We start from the raw sequence: 19,762 nt of genomic DNA, 5'->3' as shown, positions 1-19,762 counted from the left end.
ATCTAATCTTAGTATCTATCTATCTATCTTAGTATCTATCTAATCTTAGTATCTATCTATCTATCTATCTATCTATCTATCTATCTATCTATCTATCTATCTATCTATCTATCTATTCTTAGTATCTATCTATTCTTAGTATCTATCTAATCTTAGTATCTATCTAATCTTAGTATCTGTCTGTCTTGTCTGTCTATCTATTGTATCTGTCTGTCTATATATCATACCTGGCTATCTATTCTATCTATCCACAGTGCTCAGCATAAATGAGTACACCCCAACAGATTTGTCAGGAAACCTTTACTTTCCTTTCAGAATCAACATTTTCTATGGGACACAATACTACACTATATACTAAACAAGATTTGTTCATTTGCCCACACAAAAAAGTATTTTTCCTAATAAATTCATTCAAGACCACGTTGCAAAAATGAATAAACCCCAATGAAAGTCTTTTATAGCAAAGCTAAATTTTAGACAACAAAATCCTAATTAACCATTTACCCTCCAGAGGATTTACCCCCTTTCCTGACCAGGCCATATTTTGCGATACGGCGTAATGGCGGCGATCAGCGACTTATAGTGGGACTGCGGCAGCCATTCTGACACGGGGGGGACGAACTGCCGCCGACATCCCTAGTGACACTAATACTAATGACGCTCATAAAAAGCACTGACATTGTACTAATGGCACTGGGTCGGAATGGGTTAACATCTGGGGCGATCAAAGGGTTAACTGTGTGCTGTGTGTGTTTTACTAGGTAGACATGCTGTGTAGAGAAATACAAAGCAGCATGTCTATGTTGACAGGAGAGAGACCTGTGTTGTTTACAAACAGATCTCTCCCCTTATCTCTGCCAGCAACCCCCGTCCAAGGTTCACCTTCCAGGACCCGGTGATTGACATTTTCAGCAGCCAATAGCGGCGCAGGTAGGGCATGTTTTCATACTTCGTAATTCCAAACTCCATGTGCAGAGTTTTGAGATTTTGTTCCTATGTGACTACTTCACTTCCTCTTCTGTATGTCACAGGTGAGCAGGTCTGAACCAATACAAATATCTCTGCTCCTGCGATGCAGAACAATGTGGAATACTTTGCATAAGGTGTGCTGTTGATCAACATGACGCAGTACAAAGGGCAGCACCAAATATTAGAGGGTGTCAGGTGCTGTTCTTCTAATTAGCTTCCATTACAGGGACAAGAGGTATGTGGGTTAAAAGATTGCATTCGAAGATTTCGTCAATTTCTTGTTTTAGTCCTGATTCACACCAGATCCAGCTTTGGTCCAACCGGTTTCAAAGTCGCATGTCAGTGCGACTTGGCAGACATCTGTGTGACTTCATACACAGATATCTATGCAAGTCTCACCTGAAATTGCAAGAAATAATGCAGGAACTACTTTCAAAATCGGTGTGACTCAAGACGGAGTTTGCGACTCCATTGCAGACAATAGGCTGTGACTTGTCATGTGATGTGAAACTGTCACCGATGTGAATCAAGGCTCAAACCGATTTCATTAAATGTTTTTGCACAATTGTTCATAAATCTGTCTAAAATTCTTTTTCCAAAATTTCTTTCCAGCTTCCTAATATCCTTCTTCTAAACTGGTAATCCAATGTGATCAGAATGGTCAAAATGAGGGCATAGAGGAGGATTTACATTTCTAGAAATACATGGGAAATGCCCTCCACTAATGAGCCGCCCAACTGTTTTTTTTGCAGGTCACCAGAAAATAGGTGCAAAAAACAAACATAACTACAGCCATTATATGGTACTAATAGCTTACTTTTGCTGCCCAATGAGCAAACTCGAAGTGGTAATGCAACACAGAGGCTTCATAGGCTGGCCATACACTGTACAATTTTCTAATTTTTGCCCAATTAGATTTACCTTCAACTTTGTAGTGCAAGCGCCTGCCTAACTGGATACAACCGAAAGTGTCGTTTAGGTTTGAGCTCATATATTATTATTATTCTTCAGTATACCAAAGGGTATGCTCAACAAGGGGGACATAACATGAGACAAGACAGTAACAATACAATACACGAGGGGTTCGAGGGCCCTGCTCTTTCAAGCTTACAGTCTAGGAGGGAGGGGAAGGTGGTACAGGAGGAGATGGCTGTGGGGGATGGAGTGGTGGGAGGAGTGGAGGAGGTTAATTGTTAGGTGAGGTCGGGTGTTAGGTAAGGGTGGGGTAGGCTTCCCTGAAGAGGAGGGTTTTCAGGGTGCGCCTGAAGGTGAGGAGGGTAGGTGACAGTCTGATGGATTGGGGTAGGGAGTTCCAGAGGATGGGGGAAGTCCTAGAGAAGTCCTGCAATCGGGAGTGGGAGGAGGAGACCAGAGAACTAGAGAGCAGGAGGTCCTGTGAGGAGCGGAGGGCACGGGTAGGGTAGTATCTGGGTATCAGGTCAGTTATGTAGTTTGGGTCGGCATTGTGAGTGGCCTTGTAGGTCAGAGTTAGCAGCTTGAACTTGATGCGTTGGGCAATCGGGAGCCAATAAAGGGATTGGCAGAGGGGGGAGGCAGATGTGGAGCGCTTGGTGAGGTGGATGAGTCTGGCCGCAGAGTTTAGGATTGACTGGAGTGGGGATAGCATATATGGTTTTTGGTAAATCTACAGCAAAATTCTCAAGAAAATTTTATACTGTATGGCCAGCCATAGCCTATGAAGAGTCATGACACGGATTGGCTATATAGTATGGCAGGTGTGTCAATATACAAGCCTCTTAAGCCAAGGACTGACTTGAGAAAGAGGTTTTGGCGGCCTTGAAACACGTAGACCCACCCCCCGACATCAATTTCCCAAAGGAGTCCAGCGGCCATCTTCTTGGTTTCTGCTTCCTCCTTCACAGCAGGTTTTCAGCCCTATTTGTGGACGAGCAAAGCTGCATGTTTTACAGAACAGACTCCATGCTTCACATACCAGAGCCAGCCTCTGATCATGGTGATAAAAAAAGCACCTTTTATACCATGTGAGTTGCTAATTTCCAAGCACCTAATATTGCCTGTAGTTTACTGCACTTAGTCTGGTACCCACTGGTGTGTCTTCTCCGTTCTACAGGTTACCCACCAGCACACCTAGTGTTTTCGCTTGTACAAAAGGTGTCCTGCTATGCTGAAAATTACCAGCAAAGACCCCAACTTACTGATGAGCGAGTTCTTTTATCTGTTTGTGTAAGCTGCCAATTGCCTGTCACTCCAATACATATTTTTTATATTACACTTAGATTGCGCCCTCTCTTTCCTCTATTTGTTCACCCAGAGCCACTTTAGTCTCTATGGAGGTGCTGCATCAAGTTTCAGAGGCCAGCTAGAAGTCGCCCCAGCTGTTGTAACTGAACTTACGGACTTTTTGCTGAACTCATTATATCATCAGTATATACACGAACCTCATTGCGCCTTATTCCCCCCTTCTATATACACTGTATCAAACAACAATACATATTTCAACTGCCACTTTAACCATTTTGCTGGAGTTTTGCTTTAACCTGTCTGAAGGAAACCTTATTGATTTGGGGGAAGATCAGTAAAAGCCAAAATCAGTCCATACCTCATAATGGTAGTTCATGCAGGTTAGGTCACGCCAGCATTTGTCACCTCGAATTTTAATCAGACCCTGCACAGCATAACAGAAAGAAATAAAAAAGTCAGTGGAAATACTTCTTGTATAAAACATGGCAGATCTGTCAGGTCCGTGATATTTAGCATCCTCAGTAATACTGGACCTTTCATCCCAACAAACTCTAGCAAATATACAAGCTGCATTAAAAAGGTTATTCCACCCAAAACTAAAAACTGTTTGCCTCACTCCACACTGTAGCTGTACACTGTGCCTTACACAGTGCCAATGACCATCAACAGGGTGAGTCAAATTAAAGGAATATAAATCAGACCACCAATGGGGTGAGCTAAAAAAAAGGAATATAAATCAGACCGTGCTCTCAATAAATACAAATTATATATATATATATATATATATATGACAAGGGGGCACCCTTTACGTCTGGAGGAAAAAAAATGTGATCTCCAAACACGGAAAGGTTTCTTCACAGTGAGAGCTGTGAAAATATGGAATAGACTCCTCCAAGAGTTGGTTCTGGCCAGCTCAGTGGATTGCTTCAAAAAATTCCTGGATTCTTTCTTAGATACACAGAATATAACCGGATATAACATTTACAGGTAACGTTGATCCAGGGAATATCCGATTGCCTCTCGGGGGATCAGGAAGGAATGTTTTTCCCTGCAGGAGCAAATTGGATCATGCTTTGCTGGGTTCTTTTGCCTTCCTCTGGATCAACTGTGGGTGTAGGATTATAACTTTTTTTTTTTTTTTAATGGTTGCACTGGATGGATTTTGTCTTTTTTCAGCCAGACTAACTATATATCCAATGTGTACAGCTAAAAATTCTTGAAGAGCAGCATGTCTCCAAGCCTAAATGAGCCAGAATTGACGATAACCATATGGGCTGTGCTCTTCAAAGCTACTTATATTTTCATGTTAATTTTATGATATTTATGTAAGTGCCGTAGTGTAACATAAACTAAGTGCAAAGATAAATAAACCAATAAACAATTAAATACAAATAAAACAATAGTTAAAATGCCTGAATACAATATAAACTGTTCTGTGCAATCTCAAAACAAGGTGAATACACATTAGTAGGCAAAAAAATGGCCATAATCAATAATCAAATTCAAAGTGCTCCATGCCAAATATCCAGCAGCACAGTGCCTAAATGGTTAGCACTTCCGCCTGGGTCATTGGTTCAAATCCCAACCACAGCACCACCTGCCTGGAGTTTGCATGTTCTCTCTGTGCCTGCGTGGGTTTCCTCCGGGTACTCCGGTTTCCTCCCACTCTCCAAAGACATGCTGGTAGGTGAATTGGCTCCTGTCTAAATTGTCCCTAGTATGTGTATATATGAATGTGAGTTAGGGACCTTAGATTGTACGCCCCTTGAGGGTTAGGGACTGATGTGAATGTACAATATACATAAAATGTAAAGTCCTGCGTAAATTGACGGCGCTATATAAGTACCTGAAATAAATAAATATCCAAACTGTGCAAGAAACCAGGGACACCTTCTTCTCTTTCCAAAGGAGAAACACAGTCTGATTTTGTTTTGGGTTCCGTTGGTGTCTGGGTCCAACCTTTTCTTTCAGTGTCCACTCCTGGGGGTTGCCCCATTGTTGGCCGCCATTCTCATCCACTATAGGTGTGCATTCAGTGCCACTGCAGTGCAGAATATGTGTACTCAAACACACCCCACTGAGCTAGCATTCTAAGGTGTTTCAGGGACAGCAAAGCTGCATGCACAGGTGCAAAAAAAAAAAAAACAGGCAAAGCCCCTCCTCAAACCAGAAAGGGCAGAGCCAACATTAAAAAAAGGGGGGGCTGTATTTATGCACCTGTGAGCCCCCCAAAGCACGTTAGAATGCCAGCTCATTGGGGAGTGTTTGAGTACACGTACCCTCCACTGCAAGGCATCTTCTGGTTTAAATGCTTTTATATGTTTCACTTTTTCAACGCCTTCCTGTTTATTCTCTTTGTAGTTCCATATGGGATTTAAAAAAATAAATAAATACATTTTTCTTCCCCAGAAGATTCTTAACTACCTGTTTTCTAGCCATATACAAACCTACCATGATTCAGCTAAGTGAATGCGCTGGACCTTTTGCCTTTGTTTTTAATACACTGTTTTTATGTTTTTGATTGACTGTGTGTTCACCATGTCTTATGCCCACCTTTCAGAGGATCATTGTGATCGTAATAAATATATTGTTTTGCATCCATTTTGATGTACTTTGTACTGTGCTTTGGATTTAAATACCACTCTTTTTGCAATTTGCTCTAGTCAACTGCGTAGTTTTTTGTATGCTATTGTTCGGGTTAACCTCCCTGGCGGTATTCCCGAGTGTAGCTCGGGGTTAACATTCAGTACCAGAAGCGGTAACCCCGAGCTACACTCGGGAATACACTGCAGCATTGCTCAGGGATTCCCTCTTGTACTTACCTTGTCCTTCGCTCCCGCAATGTCCCCCCTGCAGCGTCCCCGGCCATCTCCTCCAACCGATGTCGGCATCCGTCTTCCGTTCCCTATGAGCGTCGGGACGTACGGGGGACGGAACTGGCGGGAAATTCAAAAATTTTAAAAGTGACATTCACTCAATACACTAAAATCTGATAGTATTCCATTCCTGTATCAAACCATTTCACATACATTTTGTCCCGAGTGCTTTGTCCGGCGCCCTGCCTGCATTTTTACTGTTCTTTCTGCCTGGAAGCTGAGAAACGTCCATGGTGACCAAAAAGCATCCCTTTAGGTCAAAAACGGTTTTAGATCAGCTAGAGAACAGTGATAGTAAATCAGAACCACTTGCAGAATTGAGTGATAATGATTTGTGGGGGAAATTCCTCATCAGACACTGAAAACGATTCTGCGACTTTGCTCAGCAATGCACGAACTTGGCGCTATATTTCAAATTTCAGTGTTTTTGGTTTGATTATATTATTGAATTAAATTTATTATTATATTATTATTTTTTATGTTTATTTATTATATTATAATTTATGATTTCGGGTTTCAAATTTTATCATACCCGGGATGTTTACTAGACTCTTGTTCAGACAGAATTCAGTGAGTTATTCCTAAAAATTACAGGCCTACAATAAAAAAAACAACATATTTCCATTGAAAACAATGTACCGCTTTGAGCACAAAAATATGGACATAATCAGACCGCTAGGGAGGTTAATAATTCACACCTTTTGATGGGTAGGTATACCCTTGGTTATGGCATTCTTTTTTCATTTATGCCATATTGGATTCCCCCATCTTTGGAGGGCTGCATCCGCCTGGCATTTTTGGTGTCTATGGACGTATTAACCTACCTCACTGTGGGGGACCTCTGAGCGCTGGGAGGGCTTTTCTTTAAATTGTATTGTAACTGTACAGTCTGCCCTTGTGTTATAACACACTGCGCAAACTGTTGGGGCTATCTAAATCCTGTATGATGATGATAATGAATACAATTTTTTTATTATTTCTAGTGTAATCTAATTTGTACCAGTAAAGTCCTTATTCATTTTTACCTTCTGTTGAGCTTATGTAATTATGATGTGGTACACAGATGGTGGGCGGCACAGTGGCTTAGTGGTTAGCACGTCTGCCGTGCAGTAATTGGGTCATGGGTTCAATTCCCAACCATGGCGCCTCCTGCCTGAAGTTTGCATGTTCTCCCTGTGCTTGCGTGGGTTTCCATCGGGTACTCCGGGTTCCTCCCACACTCCAAAGACATGCTGGTAGGTTAATTGGCTCCTGTCTAAATTGTCCTAGATTCATCCCTGGCCATGTGGGATCTCCTGCATGGTAGGGGTTGGGGAAAGATCTGGCAACCTACCCTGTAAAATAATTGCTAAGAGAATTCATGGAAAAAGTTACTTACAAGTGACGGTCCATGCAATTGCCAAGGGTCAGATACGACTGAATAGATAGATAGATAGAGACACTGATGGTGACTCTTATTCTGTTATATATTACTAAGGGCCCATTCACATTCTGAGACTTCAATGCGTGTTGCAGCGCAGTAACACACTAACACGCATTATGGTGCACCATTTTTGCTGTGCTGCATTACACAACCATCGGTACATGTGCTGGAGTGGCATGTAGAAAAAATGCCATACTAATCCACTAAACACACATTAGCGCGCTCACTACAGCAACGCCATGGTAGGAATAGACCCTTACATTTAAAGGTCCGTTAATGCAAGCTATTTAAAAAAAAATGGGCTGCCAACGCACCCTAAAATGCCGAAAATCAGACATGACTTGGGTCCGGAGAGTTTTAATGTTGGAGGAAGATTGCGGTGTGCTGTTCTCCCCGCAGTGTCTGGCAGTGCATGTGTCTGGCAGAAGTATGTTATAAAATCTTTTGGCTAAGGAACAGATTCCTCTGCACACTAAAGACTCAGGGCTGGAAATGATAAAAGATTAATAAAGGGCAATGCAGACACCTGAGGCAGGGGCAACAGGGACATCTGCAGAGCACGTTCTCTGCCCCAGGCCAGGCCACTGTCTCCTGTCTGCTTTGATCAACGCTTAAACCACTTCACTAATTAGGATCACAATCTTTCTGATGAAGGAAAAGCTTGACTGGTCAAAAGGCCAGGGGTTGATGTACGTAAGGATGGATACAAGACATGTCCTCACCTTTTCATCTCCCAGAATTCATCATCGGCTAAAAAGAGAGGCAGAAAGCATCAACATTCTAACATCTGGGTTATGAGAGGACATATCAAGGGTTCAGATGTGGTTTGGTACGTGTCAGCTATGAGGAACCATTTCATTTCATTTAGAGAAGAATCAACGTCGAGATAAAGCTTCATACATATAGGCATTAAATTGAAATCCAACGTATCTGCGACAGGGTCATGGGCGGCCAAAGCTCACTGATGCAGAGAAGGCTGGCCCATGTAGTCCGATCCAATAGAAGAGCTACTGTAGGTCAAATTGCTGAGAAAGCTAATATTGGTTCCGACAGACAGGTGTCAGAACACAGCGAATTTCAGTTTCTTGCTTATGGGGCTGACTCGTGTCCACAGCCAAAAGTACCTACAAGGGTCACGTGAGTATCAGAACTGGGTCACCAAGCCATGGAAGAAGGTGGCTCGGTCTGAGGAATCAAGTTTTCTTTTACATCAAGTGGATGACCAGTTGTGGTACGTCGCTTATCTGAGGAAGAGATGACACCGGGTAGCAGTATGGGTAGAAGGCAAGCCAGCAGAGGCAGTGTGAAGGATGAAAAACGGACATCAATGCATCTCCATGGAAAAACAGATGATCATCTGTTTACATCCGCATCTGTCAACGCATCAAAGCCCTATTTTTGTTCTGTTAAAAAATGGAACAGTCTGTTTTTGCATCCTTTTTTGCACATGTGGATGTAAGAACTGATGTAAACTGATGAAAAACTGGTCTGTTTTACTTTGAAAAAAAAACATGACTGAACCACAAGCGTGCGCACAGGGTTTGCCAGTTGTGCCTGGTCACACCCTAATCACCCTGTGTGCAATACTATTATTGCTGGTGAGAAGGAAAAGATCTTCCACTAAGCAGCTCTGTTTATAAGAGAAGTGTGGAAGCACTGTCACTCTTTCACTGTAGGTAGGGAGATAATGAGCCGGCAGGAAGATCAGAAAGATACATATGTGTGTTTGAGCTTTGGGGTGCAAACCCTAATGCAACAGGAAGCACTCACCTATGGACTGAACTGTTGAGAAACAAAACACCTGTGTGAAAGGGGCCTAAGGGCTCATGTACATGGGCATTTGGAAAACACTTCTGAACGATGGAAACTGACTGCCGGAAAACGTAGGTTAAAAAAAGTCTGTTTAGCCGCGTTTGCATACCACGTTTATGCGCGTTTGAGTTTAGAAAATTTTTTTAACGATAATATCAGGAGACCTTCCAAAATGCCCAGAATGCTCTGAAAAACAGTAAAAAATTAACTATTTCCGACATTTTGAGAGGAATAGAGAGATCAGAAGCAGAGAGAGCAGTATGTGTTGAGATGACCTGTCTTTTCTGGTTGTATTCACTATGGATCCCATCATGAGCATAATGCGGCACGTTCTAACATTTTTTCCTTCACGCAAAACCTGGAACTGACTGCGCTGGTGTACCGGGTCCATTTGAAATTCTTTTAAGCATTTCTGATGATGAAAAAAGGCTCTGGACAGAATCTGGATATGGAGCAGTTAAAAAAAGCTTCTAAAATGCAAATACTTATAAACGCGGTTAGCCGCGTTCTCAAGCGTTTGAAACACTAATAAATCTACTCCGATCACAAGTTTGGTGCATTAAAAAAAACGACTGTAAACTCAACTGCCTGTAAACGCCTGTAAACAACATGAACACATAGGAAAACATTAGGGAGAGTTCAGGGGCTGCTGAAAAAAAACGCAGAAAAGCTCCTAAACGTCAGTTTATGAGCTGCAGTGTACATGAGCCCTTATGCAGGCCATAGACGGCTCGAAAACCGGACATTTTTTGTCCGATAAACGAAACATCGGTTGTTCGTTAAACCGACGCAACCACCAATTATTGCGAAAATTGGCTGACCAAGTCATAAAAATCATGACGTCACGGCTCATGCGCATATTTTTTTCGTAAAAACGATTGTACGATTTCACCATCATTGACGTAAAAATTGGTTGTTTTTCATGAATTTTCCGACATGACCGATAATCCAAAAGTGGAGAAAACGCAAAAAACGGCTGACAAATTAACCCACTAACAGTGTGAAAATCGGCCGATTAACCTTTCGGATGAAAAATCGGCCGATTTTCGAACCGTCTATGGCCAGCATTAAAGTCATTTGTTGGTGGTCAGCATTCCTACTTAGGGAAGAGCACTATATGCATGGAGTTTGCATTTATTCATTTCAGGTACTTATATAGCACCGTCAATTTACACAGCACTTTACATATATATTGTACATTCACATCAGTCCCTAACCCTCAAGGGGTGTACAATCTAAGGTCCCTAACCCTCAAGGGGCGTACAATCTAAGGTCCCTAACCCTCAAGGGGTGTACAATCTAAGGTCCCTAACTCACATTCATATACAAGGGACAATTTAGACAGGATCCAATTAACATATCAGCATGTCCTTGAAGTGCAGAAGGAAACCGGAGTACCTAGAGGAAACCCACACAGGCAAAGGGACCCATGCAAACTCCAGGCAGGTGGTGCCGTGGCTGGGATTCGAACCAACGACCCGAGTACTGCCAGGGGAAGTGCTAACCATTTAGCCACTGTGCTGCCCCATGTTCTCTTTGTGCTGGTAGGTAAATTGGCTCCAATATGCGTGTACATGTGAGATAGGGACCTTGGATTGAATGTTTCTTGAGGGCATGAGCTGATCTGAATGTACAATATGTAAAGCGCTAAGTAAATTGTCAGTGCAATAAAAATACCAGTAATAAATAAAGTGTGCTTTTTCAACTGTACATTTCCTGGAAAGCATTGTCACTCAACAAACTGATTTTACTAACTGTTGGTTCTATTTTTAATTTATAGGAGAACAACAACTGCCGCGATACAGACCCCTCCTCTAGCAGATTGTTTGGCCACCAGCAGGTCTCATCAGTGAAAGACCCTTCCCATGATGTTGTTCTGGAACCCATTCTGGCTGAGAGCACATAATGAAGTAAAACTGGAGAACATGTCTGGGGAATCCTCATTGCCAGAACTTGAATCCTAATTGGAAATGTCTGTCCATTTCTGAACTCTTGTTATGTGCAATTACAGCCTATAATGATGGGTGCTTGGTGACAGGCTCTTGGTGCGTTCACACGGTGGATCGTGTTGTGGCAGGAAATAAAGCGTCAAGGCGGTACTATCATTGGCGACGCGCTTCCCTGAACGCAGCCAATTATTTACACTCCAGCTCTGCATGATCCTGTTGTAATGAGTTACAAATGTGAGGAGCCCATCAATAACAACACTACAAGTGGTACAACATTAGCCACAGTTGGAACACCCAGGGACTCCGATTAACCCATGATGTGATGGAGGGCTTTGTAAGGATCAATGGTCTTCCAGGGGGACAAGCTAATCATCCACACCAGGCTGTGTTCAGCAGGGGTGCCCAATGCGGTACCAATACATAGACAAGCCTTATGTCCTATTGCTTCAATTTACACCAATGTACTGAAAAAGAGGAGGAGGTATTGCATTTTTGCAAAGAGCAATGCTTAAGGTCCTGTAACGCACAAGTTAAATAAAGTTTAAAAAAAAAAAAAAGATGCAAACACTGCAATTCATTTTACAACACCCTAGTACATGTTGAGCACGCCCGCTGGTGTGGCTCTCACATGGAATACATTTGCAATTATTTTTAGCAGCTCTTGAGACACCAGCCAACACACTAGAAAAGGATACTACTGACCAGCGGCAGACTGACAACTCATGGGGCCCCCGGGCAATAGGGGGATCATGGGGCCCCTGTGTCCTTGCCCAAACTCAAAAAAGCCTATGAACAAGGTACCAGGGGCATCTCATGGGGCCCCCTACTGACCCCGGGCCCTTGGGCAGTGCCCGAGTTTCCAAATAGTCAGTCCGCCCCTGCTACTGACACTAGCTTGAGATCTTTGCCCTCTTCAAGGCTACAGTGCCCAGAGAATTCTTTACATCTAAGGGCTCTTTCACCCTAGAGATTGAAGGAAGGTTAAACCCTATGGTTGAGTCGTGCTTTTACTGCCCCCAAACTGCTACCACTTTTAGTTACAGAGACAGGAACTGAGGGTGTACACATGCCACAGCCATGGTGCTTTACTTCATGGCCACGTCAGGAATTATACCTGTTAAACTCTATCTACCAAAAGGTATCTAATTGAAGGGAATGGGGTCACTCTGCAAGCACCCCGCAACCCGTTGCAGTGCACTACTGTGGGGATTAAGAGGTTAAAGCCCAACTCCAGCCAAAATCTTTTTATCCCATGCAGTGGGGCTGTGCCCATATTGCATGAGTTAACTGCTTGTTTTTTTCTAGGGGAGAGGAGAGTGGAGATATACTTACCTAATCCTCTGATCCTTCCAGCACAAGACCAGTCCGGCACCCCCACGCCTTGAATAGTGGACTGTTCCTGACGTCATCATAGATTATAAGCTCTAATGATCAGGGTCCTCTGTTTTCTCTTGTACCAAATTGTATTGTAACTGTAATGTCTACCTTCATTTTGTAAAGCGCTGCCCAAACTGTTGGAGCTCTATAAATCCTAAATAATAATAATAATCATCATGCTCAGAGCAGGCTCTACAGACCAGGAGCAGTCAATTGCTGGATTTTTGCACAGAGCAGGGCATAAGGTCCTGCAGCGCACAAGTTAAATAAAGTTAAAAAAAAATAAATAAAAAAAGATGCAAACACTGCAATTCATTTTACAACACCCTAGTACAATTCATTTTACAACACCCTAGTACAAGAGGTTAAAGCCCAACTCCAGACAAAATTTTTGTATCCCATGCAGTGGGGATGTACCCATACTGCATGGGTTAACTGCTTGTTTTTCTAGGGGAGAGGAGAGTGGAGATATACTTACCCAATCCTCTGATCCTTCCAGCACAAGACCAGTCCTGCACCCCCACGCCTTAAATGGTGGGCTGTTCCTGACGTCATTATGTTTAGAGCAGGCTCCACAAACCAGGAGCAGTTCACTGCTGGACTGTGGAGGAGCACTGTTTTTAGAGCATCAAATAATCAGGTGAGTATAAGCATTCTGCTAACCCCTAGACCAGTGGTGGGCAACCTTTTTTTCAACTGAGCCAAATCTCGCCAAAACCACGATTGAAATTTATTTTGAGAGCCACATTTTTAAAACTGAAAATACATAGGATGGTACACTGTTTTTAGTTTCAATAAGTTTTTATAGTAATTCATCCCCCATAGTAATTCATCCCCCATATAGTAATTCATCCCCCATATAGTAATTCATCCCCCATATAGTAATTCATCCCCCATAGTAATTCATCCCCCATATAGTAATTCATCCCCCATAGTAATTCATCCCCCATATAGTAATTCATCCCCCATATAGTAATTCATCCCCCATAGTAATTCATCCCCCATATAGTAATTCATCCCCCATAGTAATTCATCCCCATATAGTAATTCATCCCCCATATAGTAATTCATCCCCCATATAGTAATTCATCCCCCATAGTAATTCATCCCCCATATAGTAATTCATCCCCCATAGTAATTCATCCCCCATATAGTAATTTATCCCCCATAGTAATTCATCCCCCATATAGTAATTCATCCCCCATATAGTAATTCATCCCCCATAGTAATTCATCCCCCATATAGTAATTAATCCCCCATATAGTAATTCATCCCCCATAGTAATTCATCCCCCCTATAGTAATTCATCCCCCATAGTAATTCATCCCCCCTATAGTAATTCATCCCCCCTATAGTAATTCATCCCCCATAGTAATTCATCCCCCATAGTAATTCATCCCCCATATAGTAATTCATCCCCCATAGTAATTCATCCCCCATATAGTAATTCATCCCCCATATAGTAGTAGTAAGTAAGTAGCAAGTAGTAAGCCAAGTCCCCCCTGTGTCAATTCACTTACCTTTGCTCCGCGCGTTCCTCTCGCCGTGTTCCCGCGCCGTTCCAGTCTTCAGGGCGGACTGTGAGAGGAGTCTAGCTCCTCTCATGTTCGTCACGCTGCCCCGCCTACACACATCCTGACAGCCAATCACTGGCTATCAGGATGTGAGTGGCAGCGAGACTGGCCAATCATTGCATTTGAGCGCGCTGCCCTGGCTGTTTTTTTTTTGGATCACGCTGCAGAGTCCCTGCCGCCCGAGAGGAGGGAGGGGAGCGGGCGCCCGGCACACAAGAGCCGCATTAAAGCCTGTAAAGAGCCGCATGTGGCTTGCGAGCTGCGGCTTGCCGACCACTGGCCTAGACAAAAGGAGCCATTGACCTGTGCAGTGCAGGTACAGTCCCACTGATGGGGAAAAAACTTTATTTGCCTGGAGATAGACTTTAAAGAGGTTGAAAACTTCAGACATGAAATATGTACAAAGCATATCCCTCTATAGCAAGGTGTCTCAACTAGGGTTCCCCCAGAGGTTGCTAGGGGTTCCTTGAGCATGAACAGTTTCTGCGTCTCAGAGAAGTTTCCACTGACACCATTGATTTGTTTAGCTATCTGTAAGGAGGTAATTCTTCCTAATGACCACAAGTGTAAGGAGTATTCTTCCCACTGGCCATCACACTAATGTACCATGAGTTGTAGATACAGTAACTTTTATCAGGAGTTCCCTGAGATTGGAAAATTATTTCAAGGGTTCCTGTGTTGAAAAGGTTGAGAAAGGCTGTTCTATAGTGTGTGCTTGTCTCAATTAAGAGCGCTAAGTGTCATTTCTGTTTGCTGCCTAATTCCTCTGCTATCTGCATGAGTTACTTCTAACCAGTTTTCCTGTTTCCCGAATTTGACAGGTACCCACTTCCGCTGCGATCGGAAACGGAAGTTGTCCTCCTACTCTCCCTCCCTGTAGTTGTGGGACACATGACAGGTCCCAGAAGACGACAAGACCATTCAGGAAGTGCAGAGCTACTCGCGCATGCGCAGTGGGCACCCGGCTGTGAAGCCGCAAGCTGTCACAGCCGGGTGCCCACACTGAAGATGCCGGCACCTGGAATACAGGATGGCTGGTGAAACGGTCTGCAGTGGACACACCACAGGACCGAGGGACAGGTAAGTGGCTGTTTTTTTAAAAGTCAGCAGCTACAGTTTTTGTAGCTGCTGACTGTTAGTTTTTACAGAGTGAGTGGAACTCTGCTTTAAGGATGGCTTAAAATGTCAAGCTTTTTTGGTTTCTGTGTAATATATTGTAACATCTCAGATATTTAGGGCAGCACAGTAGCTAAATGGTTAGCACTTCCGCCTGGCAGTACTAGGGGCATGGTTCGAATCCCAGCCACGGCATCACCTGCCTGGAGTTTGCATGTTCTTCCTGGGCCTGCATGGGTTTCCTCCGGGTACTCCGTTTCCTCCCCCACTCCAAAGAGATGCTGGTCGGTGAATTGGCTCCTGTCCAAATTGGCCCTAGTATGTGTATGTATGAATGTAAGTTAGGGACCTTAGATTGTACGCTCCTTGAGGGTTAGGGACCTTAGATTGTACACCCCTTGAGGGTTAGGGACCTTAGATTGTACGCCCCTTGAGAGTTAGGGACCTTAGATTGTACACCCCTTGAGGGTTAGGGACTGATGTGAATGTACAATATATATGTAAAGCGCTGCATAAAATTGATAGCGCTATATGAGTACCTTAAATAAATATTTATTCAAATTGTAAAGATACTGATGGCTCTACGTTAAGCAAGGCCTTCCATATGAAGAGAGCTCTACCTCTGTCTGTTTCAAAATTCAGCCTGCAGTGTTTCCCGACTCCACCATCCCGCTATTCATCAAGACAGGAAACAAATGTGACATATCATTTGCGATGAATGAAGAAAAATAAATATAGGAGGATCTGTGATAGGAAGAGGGGGCTGCGTGTTCAGTGGCGGCTCCTGCGTTCTCCCCGTATTGGCCAATCAACTCCAAATGGCGTCACTTTGCGAACCGTTTCCAAGAACTAGTCCAGAGGATGCCATTTTTTTACATAAATCACAAGTCAACGAGATGAATGAAGGCCTGGCTAATTGGCTTGGGGTTAATTGCAAGCCATTGCTGCAGAAGAACAGCTGTTTTGGTACAGTAAGGCAGTCCAAATTGCTCGGGTATGGCGTCAGCCATTAACAATAAACACAGCTTCTCCCTCCACCCTGGGGACGTCGCGTGGATGTGTTTATGGAACGCTGGATATTTGTATGTGCCGCCGAGAAAAGGGGGGGCTGGGGGTGCAGATACATGGCTAAGTGAACACAAAAAAAAAAAATCTGCTTTTGAAGTGTCGCGTTTTATTACAATTGTCTGACAAAATTTTATTACGGTTCGTTAGGCAGGCAAAAACAATAGGTGACTCAGCTTTCTCCGAGTGAGGATGTAATCCAATGTAATCTAACGTAATCCTTTGTGATAACAAAATGTGCTGAAGTCTATGTTAAAAGGCCACTCCACCCAAAAGCTAGATTTCAGTTTAGCCCCTAATGGTTACTTGTATTTCTCAGGGGATCTGCGCAGAGACCTCCACTCTCAATCTTCCAGGTCTTCACAATGGCTGCAGCAATTATGAGAGAGTCCCATTCTCCCCGTTGGATCATAGTTTATTATTAAGTCATAAAAAGGAGGCATTTCAACATCCATGATCATCCCTGTTTTAAATGCAGGAGTGAGACTATATTGCTGACATAGAAAGATCTGCAAACTAGGAAGACGGGGATGGGGGGAGGGAGGCAGGGCTATCTTAATGCATGGGCACCCAGGTCCATGAGGGCACCATGATAATTTTGCATTACATTACACTTGTCAACTGTCCCAGATTTGCCGGGACAGTCACGAACTGCCCCAGATGTGCCGAGACAGTCACAAACTGCCCCAGATGTGCCGAGACAGTCACAAACTGCCCCAGATGTGCCGAGACAGTCACAAACTGCCCCAGATGTGCCGAGACAGTCACAAACTGCCCCTTTTTGCCGGGACAGTCACAAACTGTCCCAGATGTGCCGGGACAGTCACGAACTGTCCCGGATTTTCCGGGACAGTCACGAACTGTCCCGGATTTGCCGGGACAGTCACGAACTGTCCCGGATTTTCCAGGACAGTCACGAACTGTCCCGGATTTGCCGGGACAGTCACGAACTGCCCCGGATTTGCCGGGACAGTCACGAACTGTCCCGGATTTGCCGGGACAGTCACGAACTGTCCCGGATTTGCCGGGACAGTCACGTTCAGGGCAGCCAGCAGAAATTTTGGGATCCCATACATGCTTTAGGCCTGGGCCCCCTCGGGCCTGACCACCAACACTCCCCAGGCCTGCCCACTGGCCATCTAACTGAATCCGCCCACTGGCCATTCCACCAAGTCCTCCAGTGCAACCACTTTTTTTTAGGCTTTTTTCCCTCTGTTTTCACTTGGTGATCTGGCCTGTAACACACCTCCTGTATTAGAGTGCCTCCACTCTGGGTGAGGGAGCACAGGGACATCTTTGGATAGCAGCATTGTCAGTCTGGGGGTAGGGGAGTTTTAAATGTGCAAGAAGATTTAGATACACTAATAAATTGAAGCCAAACTCCAGCTCACACTATATCTATATAAAAACTTATAATCAGTTACAGCAACAGTTTTGTTCCTTTTGTGTTTTTACATTTTATTATTTATTTCAAGTACTTATACAGCACTTTACATGTGTGTGTACATATGTATAAATAAATAAATAAAAACTGAACATTGGAAGCACCTTCATTGTAAGCACCCCTGCCATCCCAAATTGGCAAAAGTAGTGCAAGAGCTACTTTTAGCTTGAAGTCGGAGTCGCACCGAATAGAAAGGTTCCATTGCTGATCATTGCATACAATTTGTCATGTGATTTGTACGGTCAAATCGTATGACAATTCGAACCAATGTGAACCAGGGCTTATGGTTTGTATTCTTGTTGTTTAAAATTATTTTATTGAAAGTACTAATAAATATAGTTTAATTATATCAACTATTTACACTTTAATTCTTGAGAGTAGGTGCATAAATTGGGGCAGGCTGGTAGGGGCCCTAGTGCATTACTTTGCTCAGGGGCCCTTGATGCTGTTAGGATGGCCCTTGGGGGAGGGGTAAGATGGTAAAGGGTTGTGGCTGCAGGAGTCCTCTATAGAAAGAAGTTATCCATACGCAATTCAGCCCACCAGTCTCCACCTGTAACTGCAATACTTTTTGCACACAAGTTTAAAAAAATCATTTTAGGCCTGAAGATTAGTTAAAACCCCCAAATTTGGTATATTTTCTGGAGACCCTGGAAACGTTCAAATAGTTGTAGTTAAATTTTTTTTAATTTTACACAATATTTATGTAGTAGTTTATCAAGTGAAACATTTCAGAAAAAAAAATTATTTTAACTTAATTTTAAGGGACAAAAAAGCAATATATTAGTCAGTTTGTAAAATCTAAATGATGAGGTTCTGCCAAGTAACTAGATACCCAACATGTCAAGCTTTGAATCTGTGTGTAAAGAAAAGTAGGAAAAGGCGCCACTGAGTGTAGACTGTAAAACATTTATTAACAATAGGCAACATAAATTGCACTCTCATGATAGATGTATGATAACAAGCACTTCACGTAGTTTTGGATCCGGGAAAGGTAACAAGCCACTGTGTGGATAGACACTCTATTCTCTGCGTTCAGGGCTGGCTGCAAGTGGATAGGACACCAGAACAGGAGCTGGGGCTGATGGAACTTAGATGGAACGCTCATGTGAGTGCAATTTATGTTGCCTATTGTGAATACACATTTTTCATTCCACACTCAGTGGTGCCTTTTTCTACTTTTCTTTGCATGGAATTATTTGGAGATTGCTTCCTCCTCTTCCTGCCTTGAAGTGTGACCTGGTTAATGCCCCAAGAAAATCCTATTGGACTTTTTCCTGATAGTTGACTTCTAGGGAACATTGGACCTGCGCCAACACATTTCCCATGTTTGAATTTGTGTGTGCCTGCAAAACAATGACAAATGAAGCTTAAAAGCCTTTACAAGTCATCAGTTTGGAGCAGGGGCGGACTGACAACTCATGGGGCCCCCGGGCAATAGGGGATCATGGGGCACCTGTGTCCTTGCCCAAACTCAAAAAAGCCTATGAAAAAGGTACCAGGGGCATCTCATGGGTTCCCCTACTGACCCCTGCCCCCGGGCAGTGCCCGAGTTTCCAAATGGTCAGTCCGCCCCTAGATTGGAGTTAACCGTCAAAAAATTGCCCCAGAATTTTTGCTCCCACTCCGGCGTGCATGCTGATATATAACGTGTATCGCAAGTAAAGATTTTGCACATGGGCACCATGCATTTATGTTTGTGCGTGCTTACATGGGTGGGGGGGGTTTGGGAGAGCTAAAAAATGTTTTTTTTGGGAGGGGGACATAAGACAAGTTCTCTTTACTGGGACATCAGGGGTCTTTTAGACTTCTGATGTCTCACCTGCCTGCCGCTGAAGCTAACAGAACACAGTTCCTGGGCTATAATGGCAGGCTACTATAGTTTTTAAGGTAGAACTGTTACACTCTGGGTTGCCCATGATAACCAGATTCTC

The 19,762-nt window shown here is 43.5% G+C and overlaps 1 protein-coding gene across 1 annotated transcript in view; it reads right to left on the bottom strand.

Moving 5' to 3' along the window:
* Positions 1-19,762, bottom strand: part of LMF1 (lipase maturation factor 1) — a 506,204-nt gene that overhangs the window by 272,080 nt on the left and 214,362 nt on the right. The window contains exon 5 of the mRNA XM_089656039.1: positions 3,551-3,616. Within this exon, the coding sequence (XP_089512165.1) occupies positions 3,551-3,616 (66 nt within the window). The remainder of the gene's footprint in view (positions 1-3,550; positions 3,617-19,762) is intronic.

This window comes from Staurois parvus, unplaced genomic scaffold (assembly GCF_062004578.1).
Source record: "Staurois parvus isolate SC_StPar_1 unplaced genomic scaffold, SC_StPar_1.0 ptg000882l, whole genome shotgun sequence".
NCBI classification, from domain to species: Eukaryota; Metazoa; Chordata; class Amphibia; order Anura; family Ranidae; genus Staurois; species Staurois parvus.
The sequence above is the reverse complement of the archived record's forward strand: the minus strand, read 5'-3'. Positions and strand labels throughout refer to the sequence as shown.